Genomic DNA, 14,189 nt, shown 5'->3' with positions numbered 1-14,189 from the left:
ATTGTATTGTCCAGTAATACCTTAAAGGCCTTAAGAAGGCTGTTTGATTGTTTAACCATCTCCAATTTTCACTTGTTTTTGAGCAGACCTTCTTACATTTGTATGGTTAATATAACATGGAATTGAGGAGAGTATGAAAGTAATTACAGTGGCTCTTAGATTGAGCCACCCAATATTTTTAGGGAGAATAAGTGTTGTGTCCATTTAGGGGAGTTAACAAAAATGGTTTTCAATAAGGTAATAATTTTTCTTGAAGCCATTCATTAATCTGTTACCTGAAAGGTGTTAAAATATAGGATTTTATTTAGCCTTTTGTTTTCTTGAATAATGCAAATTTATTATTCTTGTTAAGTCAGAATTTGTGATGAGAACAGTGGAACTCATTATTTTCATGTAAATGATGCTAATTATGAAGCATCTTAATCTTTTCCTTAAAAAAAACTCTAGCACTTACTATTTTTCAGGATGCTGGTTGCTTCTATAGAGCTTGAATTAAAACATGTTCTTAAAAATTCAGACTGTTGTTCTTCCTGTAATTCACTTGAAAATGAGTTTTTGTTAATTATGGATGAGATTGCTTTCCTACAAACAATTTTTGCAGGTAAAGCCAAAAGAGAAGGCTGTAAGCTGAGGAGCATTATGATGTGGTATCTGTTGGGCCAGGATTCACCATGCAGGTTGCAAAGTGGTGGTCTGCCTGCACTCAGGGTGGAAAGGAGAAGATTTTGCAGGAAGATTGATGGCATCAAAAACAGATGTAAGAGATAAAAGGGAGGTCAGAGCTGCAGGGACAAGAGGTTGTGCCAGAGAGTGTGACATCATTAGTATTTCTGAAGCAGAATCATGGTGTGTACATGTTCAAAAAGTGGGATGATGCTAAAGGTCATTTGTGTAGAATTAGTGGAGAAACTGAGGCCATAGCCTTTGCTGAGTCATCCTAATGGACATGGAGGCCAGGAGGAAGAAGGGAGGTGCCCTAAGCCAGGCTCCAGCTTCTTATTGAATAGTCCACAGGAGACAGTGGTATTACTGGGCAACACAGCTTTAAAAGTGAAGAAGTTTAAAGATAGGGGTGGGGGTCTGAGAGATCATGGAGCCTTCACTCAGGATAGCTTTGTGGGAAATTGGGTTCATCGGAGAGAAATTGGTATTCAGGTGAGCCAAAGAAGTAGATTACCTATTCCACAAAAAACTTAACAGTATACAGTTGTATATTTCCAGTGGGATTTGGCGGTTTGCAGATGACCCAGCAGAAAGGTTATTAGAAGGAGAATGAGAAAAGCAAGAAGGAAATAAGAATATGGGAATGGGTTAATAGGCAAAGAGAGATGAGGTGAGGAGCTGGCCTTTTATGCTGCGCCCTAGCAATCCAGAAGGGTAACATCCCTGCCTGGAGAAGTCTCGAATTTTGAAAGTCGGAACTGGGCTTTGGTGAAAGTGGTTTCAGTGTCAGACCTTATAAGCATCTGAGTGTGAGTGAGCTTGATAATGACCTGTACTTTATTGGCCCTTCCCAACCCTAAGCATGCCAGGATGTGCTCTAGGTTTCAGATCCACATTTGATGAGAAGTCATTTAGGTATCTCTGAACAACCCTCCGCCAAGGGAAGTAGTAAATAATTATCCCTCTGCCTTTTAGCTGTCGTGCAGGCTTGGCCTCCAGTTTAAAGGTTGTGCCTTTCTTTTTCCCCAGCCTCCACAATGACTGCAAAACCATTTAGTGCAACCCTCTCACTAGGTTATTCTTCCCGAGAGCCAAGCTCATGGGCACCACTGTGGTCTCCCTGTTCATTCATTGTTTATAAATTTTCATCGTTCTGAGTCATCTGGAAATAAAAAATGAAATTATGATTAGCTGCAAAATGAATGCCTAACATAAAAATATCAACTAAAACAGCTACTAAATCAATATTTTATTTTCTTAATTAGAGCTTTTCCTTAAGATATGTAAGTATGTAGTTTGGTAAAGTGTTAAGGAGATTCAGAATTATTTAGCCAGAGGGTCCAAAAAAGATGTGGTTGCCGATAATCCTCCACCCAAGGAGTGGCTTCTTAGAGGGTGAGGGAGAGACGAACGAGGAAGACAGCAGAGCCTGCAGAAACTGCTGCATCTGGAGTCCCCACTGAAGCACAGGGATCTTGTTGGAGAAACCAGACAGAAAATGCTCTCCTGGGGCAGGTTGTTCAAAGAATTCTAGGCATTATTTTTCACTCATAGATATAGAAAGAATTTAAAATATTTTTCTGCTCTTTTTACATATTAATGACCACTTAATTTGTTTTTTTTTCTCTAGGCAACCTATTTGAGTTCATTGTAAAAAATAGCTTAAATCAATCCAGAAAGCATTTTGCAATTTTCAGAAGGGTTTCCCATGCATGTTTTTATTTTATTTTTTTTGTTTTTGTGTCACATAAAACTATGTTGTTTTTCACATACTCTCACATAGCAAAATAAAAGTTAGCAACCCTGTTCATTCTCAAAATTTGGGGGAAATTTTGCATGTTTATCAATTTCCAGGAATCTGGAACCAATTATGTGTGTGTGATGGTGTTGGGTGGGACAGTGACCCCAGGGGACATCAAGAACCATTCAGTGATGGAGGGATCAGTGGTCAGATGTGGGGACATGTTCTCATGGGACTTCTCAGTACCTTTTCTTACTCGTATGCATTGGGAGTCTCTAAAGGGAGATTCACAGTAAGAGTATACAGCATTTAAAACTTACCTGGGAACTGCTTTAGGAGATCATTCATTAGCTAGTTGTTCATTGGAAAGGGGATTAGAGAATGTTGTGGGAAAAACTTGAATAACTCTTCTGCTTTTAGTTTCACGGTTTCTAAAATATAACAGCTCTCTTCAACTGAAGGTTAGCATCATTAGGTGTGTTAGATGCGTATGACATAGCTTAAGTTAAGGAAATAGTATAATCAACTATGTTAGCAGTGTTTAATTCCTTTAACTTACTCTGTGTTTTTATGCCTTGGTTACCTTGTTAGTGTGATCACTGTACAGATCTTAAAAGCTTTATGAAGTCAGTAAGATGCAAAGTCAAGCATGTATTGCACGTCATCAACTTTAAATGTTTCTAGGCCTGATTTCAAGGGCAGATAGCACTATTTTGATACTACTTCCAAAACAATATGGTATCAGTGATACATCAGTTTTTACAGTAGACTGACCAGTTTCCAAATGCGTTTATGCTATAAATTTCTCATGTTTTTATGTTTTCCATTTTACAAACATTATATGCTTAGCATTTATTTGTTTAGCCTTTACATCCAGTTTTGTAGTTGGAGACATTTTTTCCCTTGAGAATTTCAGCATCTTTGTTCTTAAACACTTCTTTTGACGGTTTTATTTGACAGACATTTTGTCTTCACAGCAATTCTGTAGGAACTATCATCTTTGTTTTTCAGATGAGAAAACTGACTCTCAGAAAAGTTAAATGATTGTGCCCGTCTGGGAAGGTGATTAACTGGGTTTGAATGCAGATCCTGTAACTAAATCTCATGCCTTTTTTTTTTTTGATGCATGATTACATTAGCTTTTACAGCCTCAAGTAATCTCTAAAAAATCTGCTAATTAGAGTGGGGTCTTAGTTTTTTTTCCATTATGGGTAACACCTCTTGGGAAAAGAAAATAGCAAGCGTGTTTTAACTTGCTTCTAAAGAGGTATTGTGGTGTAGTGGAAATCCCACTAGGCTAAGCCTCCTGAGTCCCTGGTGTGAGTCTAACTCTTAAGTAAAGTAGCAGATGATCCCGAACAAGTCATTCCACATCCTTGGACCTGTGTTTTCCCCAGAAAAATAAAGGGAGCAGGGGCTAGATTAAGCCTCCATGTTAGATGCTGTAGGGGCTGCAGACATTCATAAGGCTAACTGGATCTAAAGCATTAGGTACAAAACTGAATGGCCTTCAGGCCAACACCTGCCTCGTTAGGTTCCTTGACGTTTCTGTCTGGAGCAGGATGTTCAGGTTTGGGCACTGGTTTGGGTCTCCTGATTACAAAAATGTCAAAGATCACTCCAGAAACCTCTGACTTAGCCTTTGCAAGATGACCAGAACACTCAGTCCACTCTGATGGAAACTTCTCTGGATTTGTGTTACTGTGGTGATCGGCCCCCATATTTGTATCCGTTTAGGCTTGGCAGAATCATGCCGCATGGTTCTCCCAGCAGGCCCTCGCCCCTGCTTTGCAGATGAAAAGGTTGAGTCTAGAAGATGTTGTGTGATTCGCCCATGTCGTGCAGTAGAGCCAGGATTCCAAGCCTGTGCAGTTGGTGCTGCTCTGCCTCCTACAGTTTGGCAGTTTTATGTTTTCTTTTCCTGGGTAATGCTTGTCATTACTCTCACTTTTGATTTATGTTTTATTTTGTCTGTATCTTTGACCAGGACTAGGGTTGTGAAGTTGTGCTTTTATTTTATTTTTTTAAAGATAGATAATTCGTTCCCCAGCTACCAGTCTAAGAGAGACATTGCCCAACCTCCTCTTCCACCAACTTTCAAAGTGGTATGAATGTGGAATCCCTGGATATTGAAAATAAGGCCACCTCACCTGACGAGGGAGGGAAAATCCACCCTGCACTGTTCTTTTCCTTGAGATAGAAGCTTTGTAGACGAGATTTGCCATTCCCTGTAATTAGGTGTAACTATTTATGAATGCTTTTGTTTTTATCCGTTTATGAGACAAATATGTGCTGAAACTTTTTGGTGCTCATGCTTTCAGTTTTACAATTATGACACTCATCCTCCTTTCTACTCCAGCAGTGTCCGTGAAGCTCTCTGTGTGTGCCTTGTGATACTGCTTTCATGCTACCTCTTTGATAAAAATGGACTATTTACATAGTGCTGTTGTGTGGCCTGCCACCTCTCATCCTGTGTATCTCTCGCTGCCAGGTCCATTTGGTCTCTGGAGATGCATTTATTGTATGGGCAGTTTATACCAGAGTCACCCACAGAATTGGCATGGAAGACAAATAGGCAGCTCTTGTCTTTTAAAGAGCAGTGAACATGGTATTTGCAGACCTGGACTCCAATTCTGGCTTTGCCATTAGCAAGCCTGTTGATCTTTGGTAAGGCACGCCAGATTTCTGGAGCTCAGTTTCCCAATTAGATTAAGCCAGTGTTTGTGAAACCTGGCTGCACACCAGAATCGTCCGAATTCTTACATAAATTACATAGTTTCAGGCACCCAGCCCAGATCTGCTAAATGAGATTCTCTTGGGAAGGACCAGGGAGCATATCCTTAAACCACTTTGATATTTCTTACACACCTAGTGTGGCTCTAGTCTATGTATGGAAATGTGGGAATCTTGAGATTAGATGATCTCTAAAATACCTTTCGTTTCTAAAATTCTTAACATCATATAAATATGTCTTTACATATTGAATACAGTTGCATATTTAATGTTAACTTAATATTTTAATGTAAGGCTTACTATTTATTTTGGAACCTAGTAAAACAGCTTAGATTTTTAGGTATAATTGGGCTTTATTATTTATGGGTTTTTCTTTTGCCTCAAAATGATGTTTATTTAAATTAAAAATACGACAAATGGTCCATCTCTTGGCTCCCTTCCCTCCCCTGCCATGTTCCTCCCAACTGTCCCCTGGATTGAACCCTGGCTGGGGTGGGGTAGCAGGACAGCCCCTCTCAAATGAAGTCAGCAACACTGATGGGTGTCTCCTTAATGGAGGGGCTGTCAGAGGACTTAATGTCTCATGGAATAGTTGTTTTCAAAATGCCTCATCCTTGATGACTTACAAACACATTTATTCAAATGAGTACCTCCTGTGTCAGACAGTATGTTATGTGCTAACAGGGCCTCCACACGTGGTCTCATAGAGGTGGAGATGAGCAAGATGCAGCCCTTTGTTCACGTAGCTCATAATCTGAATTAATGTTTCTGGGAGAAGTAAATGCCATTTTGTTAAGCTCTGTGCACCATACACACAGACAGGCACACAGGCACACAGACATACACATATTAACATGTACATACACACACACACACACACACACACACACACACACACCTCATCCAAACTGGTAAACTGATTCCAGACATCTCCATGGCTACCAAAGTTATTTTCCCAAATTCGCATATGCTGCAGTCCCCATAGTTCTCTATTTCCTGTATCTCTGCTTGGCCATTCAGATGGGATGAGAGGAAATAATGGCTTCTTTCTTACTCTTTTTTAGGCCTACATGGGTTTCTTCTTGACTTTCAGTATAAAAGCTGAAATATTAACAGATGTGTTAAATCGAGGTGGTAGGGACTTGGGTCTTCTTTTCAGTTTTTTTTAAAGTTTTCATGTTTTAAAAAGAAAAATAGCACAAAGTAATGAAAGATAGTGCTCAGAGCAAGAGCAGCAGTGATCAGTGCCATTCTGGTCATTGAAACCTAAATAACAGAAGAGAGTGCATGGGCCTTAAGTGTGTAAAGACATCACATTTGCAAGTTAGAAGGGAGATGGGGAAGGTGATTATAGTCCATGGCTGGGAAGATAGAATGGGTAAGATGACCTTGAAAGATGGCAGTCATCCAAAACCATGAGTGTGAAGGTCAAAAAGGGGTGAGGATGACTTGCTTACCCCAACTGCTGTGGCATCTCACTTTCGGCCATCAGTGTCTTTATAAAAAAGGACACTCGGGAAATTCCAAATATGAACTTCTGAGGGTGAAATGAGTGTGAACAATGCACACTTCCATGAGTGAGCGATGGAGTTGCTACTAGGAATCCACAGTCAGCATATTGCCTTGTCGTACGTCTGCTGTTGAAAGCAGTACCTGTAGATTGTAATACATGATCATCTTGTACTGTCTTCTTTCACTTCTCACCTTTAATTGCCTTCGGATTACTACAGATGTTACAGAATAAATGATTACATTCTGCAGAGGATAGTCTCATACTTTGAAATACCTGCCTGGGATCATATAACTGAAACTTAAAATGTTTTCCTGTTTTTTCTGATTTGAAGTCTTGGAATTTGGCCAAATGAAGTAGGACCTAACAGTAAGCTGTATGCGTGTCCTTTCCCCTCTCCTGGCTGTTTGCCTCAAATAATGAGTTTTCCTAGAAAATGCTTTCTGCAGGCAGCCAGATTGTACCTGTTTAGAAAAACGTAATCCTGCTGAGGAGATGGCTCTTTCTTGGTTTGCATATTTTTACCTTGCAGGCACAGTGGCCTCCATCTAGACTGCTGGCTGTGCCCTTCTCCTGTATTACTCACGCCAGGGGCCTGGAGCACCCACTGAGAGCCAGAGCCATTTCTTTTTGAACTGTTTTATCTGAGATGTTGTGACTGACTAATACTCTTAAGTTGTTTATTTTTGTCTTGGAGGCTCAGCACCTTTATCTGTTCGCTTCTAAATTTACTTACAGCTTTCCGACATCCGTATTTCTTAGCTGTCTTTCTCACTGTGTTTGTTCTTCTTCTCTTCTACCTGTATGTTTTAATGCAGTCTATTAACACTTTCATATCTTTAAAAAGATTTTTTTAATGATTCCTAGTAGAATTTTAAAGGATAAAGCTTCATAGGAAGTGTCAATTAATATAGGAACACTAAAATCATATAATTTATTGTTCTTCAGTACTAGAAATGGCAGGCATAGAACTTTAATCTAGATATTAGTTCTGTTTTTCCTGAATATTGATTTGTCTTTGTATTATTAGGGGAGAAAGGCTTTTGGCTAGATTCACCCAAAGCCAGTGCTCGTTGGGATTTTCATAGGAAGACATGGATCACTGAGGATAGAGGGCTGCGGTTTGTGGCTCCCTTACTTTTCTTCCCCAGTGGCATGAATTTAAAGGTTACAAAAGCAAAATGCCCGTTTAGTTCGTCGAGTCGAGAGTGACTTCAGTATGAAGAAAACCAAAGTGTCCCTTCTAAACAGTAGCACTTGCCACTGAAAGACACATGCTTCTCAGCCTTGAAGCTGGACTGTGGTGAGACAGTGCCACCTGTTCTGTGAATTTCTGTGACGTGAATGTGTAACTGCACGTAACTACATATGGTAAGATACATAGGACCCGAAAGTAGAAGCCACAGGCACCCCAGAATGTTTGTCCCGTAGGCCTTGAGTTTCTTCCTCTGAAAAAGACAGCAACAAGTTCTGGTTTAAACATAATAATAATAATGGCCAGGTGCAGTGGCTCACACCTGTAATCCCAGCACTTTGGGAGGCTGAGGTGAGCAGATCATGAGGTCAAGAGATCGAGACCATCCTGGCCTACATGGTGAAACCCTGTCTCTGCTAAAACTACAAAAATTAGCTGGGCGTGGTGGTGCATGACTGCAGTCCCAGCTACTGGGGAGGCTGAGGCGGGAGAGTTGTTTGAATCTGGATGGCAAATGTTGCAGTGAGCCAAGATCATGCCACTGCACTCCAGCCTGGCGACAGAGTGAGACTCCATTTCAAATAATAAATAGAATGACACCTGACTTATGCACACCTCCTGGGGCCTCTCTCAGTGTCCTACTAATACCTAAGAAAACCCAGCAAAGGGTGGAAATTCACACTGTGCCCCACAGACTGGGTATGAAAGATTAAAGGTCACCTGCCCCTGCTGTGTACCCACTTAAAAGCAGGGGAGGGGTCGGGTGCAGTGGCTCAAGCCTGTAATCCCAGCACTTTGGGAGGCCGAGGCGGGTGGATCACGAGGTCAAGAGATCGACACCATCCTGGTCAACATGGTGAAACCCCGTCTCTACTTAAAATACAAAAAATTAGTTAGGCATGGTGGCACATGCCTGTAGTCCCAGCCCCTCAGGAGGCTGAGGCAAGAGAATTGCCTGGACCCAGGAGGCGGAGATTGCGGTGAGCCGAGATCGCGCCATTGCACTCCAGCCTGGGTAACAAGAGCAAAACTCTGTCTCAAGAAAAAAAAAAAAAAAAAAAGCAGGGGAGGATCTTGGTCCCCATTTTGCCTCCACTTCTGAAATACAACATTGGTACCAGCCAGAAATCGGCAACATCCCTTCACTGTGTGCTTTTGACTTCTGAGGCTGCTAAAGCATTGTGATGTTTCTTGTCATTCACCAGGCAGGAAGTGGGGGGAAGTAGTAAAAAGCCTACAGAGGAATAAGAAAAATGTGTGAAGAAACAAAGGCTACAATGCTGGGATGAAGAATAAGAAAAGGAATCTTGTGACAGAATATGAGTATCAGTGGTCATTTTTCAATTGTCAGAGCTCCAAGGAGTCACCAAATTTGAAGTTTATATAGTCAGTTAATACCCCACACAGACACACACACACACACACATTCATAGCACTGTGCTCAATGGTTTGGATTGGATTTGGAAAGTAAAAGACAGATTGCTGCCTGATTTAGGATAGAGATTACATCTGTTTAGTTTATTATCTGTACCTAGTACCCCGTATGTGGTAGAGACCCAGTACTTATTTGTACAGTAAATAGATGAATTTATGAAATAAATGGATGATCTGGGTAAAGATATGGAGAATGGAATGAACACATGATGTAGGAGCCAAACTCTGCCTGAGAGAATCTGTTTAAGGAATCCCTCTAAAGTAACAATATGGCTAGTTAATATAGGGCCTTTTTTGTCAGACTTCGAAATTTAATTTTAATTATACAAATGCTACAGGGCCAGTGTATGGTTGGAAGAAATGATGCACAGGGTAATGAGTGGACCCTGGCTGGCCAGGTCAGCCTAGTAGTAGTGGTTTGGCGGGAATAGGGTACTGAGAGCAAGAGAACCAGTGAGTGTCCCTTTAGAGTGTTTCAAGCATGGCAGCTTTTGGAATCCCCTGTAGAGTGTCCCTTCACTTCTCAGATTTGAGTGTATTTAAGGTGGCTTTTCTTTTAAAATGTGTGCATTAGATTCTGCTTCGTGAAGGCTGCAAGAAGATTCTCGTAGCTGACTCTTTGTCCTTACTGAAGAAAATGCACCGAACTCAAATGAAAGGCGTGCTTGTTGATGGTGGGTAAAATTGAAATAATCACATAGAACTGCAGACCCTGCTTTCAGAAATGGCCGAGCGGACATAAACAGGGTATAATTCAAAGTGTGTGTGTTTTCTTACAGAGGAGAACATCTGTGAATCATGCCTTTCTCCTATTCTTCCATCAGGTAAGAAGGTTTCCCCAAAAAATGTCCCAAATATGTGTTTGAATGATGAGTGGAGTCAAAATTTTGGAATTAGCCAACTGCTGTTTATAAAAGTATATAATTTCAGAATGACCCAGTGGAGGGAAGTGTGGCTCACATCCCGCTCAGTGGAATGCAGGTGTAGCCATTGCTTAGAGCTGAGTTTCTCAAGCTCTAGGGTCAGTCAGCGTCACCTGGCAGGCTTGTTGGAACCCAGATCGCTGGCCCAGTCAGGCTCCCTAGAGACTCTGGTTCCAGACTTCCAAGGCAGGATTTGAGAATGTACATTTCTGACAAGTTCCCAGGTAATGTTGATGCCACTGGTTCAGGGGCCATTGTTTTAGAACTGCTAGTCTAGGGTAAAACAAAATGAAAACTAGCCATCAGCATTTAAATTTCAAGGTAGAAGAACCACGTATGTGTCTGGGGAAAAAGTATTTACAGGTAGCATTCCCTTTTCTTTAATCTTTTTCTCTGCTATTGGTTCTACATGCCCAAGTCATCTCACATTTCAATAGAAACAATATATATATATATATATCTCCATCTGTAATGAAAAGCCTCTTAAGGTTTATTATGACATAAGAAATTTGCCTAATTCAAAAGCAGAAATTCACAAAGCATCATTTTCAGGATGCTAACAAGTGCTTTTGAAATAGAAATTCAGCATAACAAAATATTAAAAGACTTAGGTGGCCTCATGTTTACTTAGCATTAAAGGATTATTTCATGGGGCAGTGCATGAGAAGTTGTTCTATTAGGTTCTTTGCTAGAGGAAATAGATTTGGATTTTTGAGTGCTTCTCTTAAAAACTTCAGTGAGCTCAGGTGAAGAAGTGAGCTTCCATAGCATTTCAGCCAGTGTTTCAGCAAAAATGAACCGCATGCATTCCCACTCTACAGTTAGATTAAATTCCAACTGTAATCTGCTGATGACCCGAAATCTTACCAAAAATAAGCTGGCCACACAGAGCAGGAACAGATGAGGAGATCTCCCCAAGCAGAAGTACAGTAAAATGCAAGGTCACAGCCTGGGCTTTTAAGCCAGGTCTGCCTCTGAAGTGGTGTGTGGTCTTGGCAAAGGCAGCAGGTGGACTGGGAAAGCATTTTAATGAAGCCACAGACTCAACTTCAGCTGTGGTGTGTAATGACTACAGGGGTTAGGGGCGCACAGACACATACACATGCTGGTTTTCAAGATAAAGGTTACTGCAGTTGTCCTCAGTGTAGTCTTGGTAACTGACACAGAAGCTAAGCAAGTAACCTGTGAATCAAGGAGCAACACGATTGTAATACCTGTTTTGTGTTTGATCAAAGCACCCCTCAGGAATGCCTTTGTAAATAAGCCACTCTCTAAAGGCGGCTTACTGCTGGAAAGTTAACTGCAGCTGGACTCTCAGTCAGGATTGGTTTAAAATGATCTTGCTTGTTGCATTGAGTTCTCCTCCTTTATCTGCCTTCCTCACCAGATGCAGCTAAGCCCTTCAGCGTGGTCGTCTTCCATTGCCGGCATATGTTCCACAAGGAGTGCCTGCCCATGCCCAGCATGGTAAGTTGGCAGCTTGGCACCTATCAACTATAGGGAAATTAACACAATTAGAGGAATGTGCTCAAAACTATAACGCATCATTCTTATGGCTCCATGAGTTAAAAAAAATTATAGATTCATATCACATAACAAATTAATCTAGTTTTCAAATGCAAAAATATTTAGAAAGGCTTTGTATACTATAGTAAACAGAAAAGCGTACCCATTTGAAGGAATGTATTCAAGCCAAATGAGCAGCTGTGGGGCTGTTAATTTGGTGATGAGCAACAACAGGAGAGAGCCATCCTCTATGTGATGTGTTTCTCAGCCGGATTCGTGTTCCATGAGGCTATCATGTTTTTAGTGTCATGTTCCCCCAGGTCATGTTAGACTTACTCTGCTGTTGAGTGTCCTTTGAGTTATAGACTCACAGCTGATCTAGGCTGAATCTTACATTAACTGGAAATAAACTCCAGAGAAAGGAGTGGCATTTCATTACTTCCTCTCTACCCCCTGACTAATGCTACCCTAGTATTTCCGAATATGAGAGCAGAAAAAGGAGATCATTTTTTAAATCTGTGTTTTTAAATTGCATTTTTAGAACTCTGCTGCACAGTTCTGCAACATCTGCACTGCTAAGAACCGTGGACCAGGAAGTGCAATTTTGGAGATGAAAACGTAGCTCGTTTCTGCTTCACAGTCTCCTCGTCATCGCTCTTTTTGAGACTGTTTCCGCAACAGCACAAGCATTTGTTGACACTCATGCTGTTAAAAGATTTGTTTATGTTTAGATTATGCTCAAAAACAGTTTCTTTATCCCTGTACTAGTGGCTTCTCTGCATTGACAAAGGATTTGGGGTTCTCCCATGCTTTGAAATTTTGGGGTCCATAGTCAATATTTTATTATTTATTTGTTTGGCTCATTGTTTATATAGTAATGGAAACATAAGTCTAGGAGTTAGAACTGACTTTTTTAGACCTTAGAAAAACCATTTAACCATAAGATGAACTACTGAGAATTGTCCCAGCTGCCTGAAAGCGTCACCAACTGAGGTTATACTGCAAGCTACTACCTACACCTTGGACCTGTTTCCCTGTGCTCTGCCAGCCACCATTCTTGCATTCTGGGTTTGACTTTTTTCTATGTCATCAACTATGGTTATCCTCTAAATAGGCATTTAACGAAACATTGTACAAATTGTCACTCATTCGGTGACATCTGGGAATACTATTAGCAGGCTGATGTCCTGCACCTTTATGTGTACTAATCACCTGTTCTGTGTGCCCTGACAACTGGCAGAGTATCTGGCCATGGCAAACACTCAACATTTGTTGATTGAATAAATGTTAGCTCTTCTCATTGTGAAGGACTCACTTTTACTGGGATGAACAGATGCAGTTAAGAATTCTGGCACCCTTGTAAGGAAGAGAAGAGAGTTCAGCGCCTTTGAGTCTGAGCACTTGTGACTAGGGTTTGCCAGGAGGGAGGAAATCAGTGACCCTGTGAAAACTGAGGGTGTCTCAGGAACAGTGGACCGCCTGATACTGAAGGATGGGCTAATGATGTTTCCTCTTGCCTCCTCTGAAGCCTCCATTAGTTGTATTCCTAGGTATTTTATTCTCTTTGTAGCAATTGTGAATAGCAGTTCATTCTTGATTTGGCTCTCTTTAAGTCTGTTATTGGTGTATAGGAATGCTTGTGATTTTTGCACACTGATTTTGTATCCCGAGACTTTGCTGAAGTTGCTTATCAGTTTCAGGAGATTTTGGGCCGAGACAATGGGGTCTTCTAAATATGCAATCATGTCGTCTGCAAATAGAGACAATTTGACTTCCTCTTTTCCTATTTGAATATGCTTTATGTCTTTTTCTTGCCTGATTGCTCTGGCTAGAACTTCCAGTACTATATTGAATAGGAGTGGTGAGAGAGGGCATCCTTGTCTAGTGCCGGATTTCAAAGGGAACGCTTCCAGTTCTTGCCCATTCAGTACGATATTGGCTGTGGGTTTGTTGTAAATAGCTTTTATTATTCTGAGATACGTTCCGTCAATAGTTTATTGAGAGTTTTTAGCATAAAGCGCTGTTGAATTTTGTCAAAGGCCTTCTCTGCGTCTATTGAGATAATCATGTGGTTTTTGTCTTTGGTTCTGTTTATGTGGTGAATTATGTTTATAGACTTCTGTATGTTGAACCAGCCTTGCCCTCAGAGAACAAAGCACATCACAGAGGAAGAAAAGTCAAACTCGTGATCGTGTCTTACAGTTATTGGCTTCATCCGTCTTGGGATGCATGGCCATCCTCTAATGAGTGTAAAAGTGCGCAAAACTCATCCTCATTGTTCCTCCTCTCTTAGTCCTATAAATGGGAAGAAATATAGCTTTCCCCTTCTGTCTTTTTTGGGGAGACCAGCCCAATTTAAAATATAGGTGCTAGTGAGTACTGACAGCATGCCAGCTCCGGAAGTCGCCCAGCCATTCCCATGAGCAGCAGTTCATTTTATTGTCACAGCATCACCAGGAAGAAGATCTGATAGGCCTTGGTTTA

At 41.0% G+C, this 14,189-nt stretch overlaps 1 protein-coding gene across 2 annotated transcripts in view; it reads left to right on the top strand.

Moving 5' to 3' along the window:
* VPS41 (VPS41 subunit of HOPS complex) overlaps positions 1 to 13,008 on the top strand; it is a 170,898-nt gene extending 157,890 nt beyond the window's left edge. For both annotated transcript variants that reach the window (XM_054237008.2, XM_035253207.3), the window contains 4 exons: positions 9,851 to 9,950; positions 10,056 to 10,100; positions 11,587 to 11,666; positions 12,247 to 13,008. In XM_054237008.2, coding sequence (XP_054092983.1) covers positions 9,851 to 9,950; positions 10,056 to 10,100; positions 11,587 to 11,666; positions 12,247 to 12,327 — 306 coding nt within the window. In that variant the 3' untranslated portion in view covers positions 12,328 to 13,008. The remainder of the gene's footprint in view (positions 1 to 9,850; positions 9,951 to 10,055; positions 10,101 to 11,586; positions 11,667 to 12,246) is intronic.
* Positions 13,009 to 14,189: the final 1,181 nt, after the last annotated feature.

This window comes from Callithrix jacchus, chromosome 11, assembly GCF_049354715.1.
Source record: "Callithrix jacchus isolate 240 chromosome 11, calJac240_pri, whole genome shotgun sequence".
Lineage (NCBI taxonomy): Eukaryota > Metazoa > Chordata > Mammalia > Primates > Cebidae > Callithrix > Callithrix jacchus.
The sequence above is the reverse complement of the archived record's forward strand: the minus strand, read 5'-3'. Positions and strand labels throughout refer to the sequence as shown.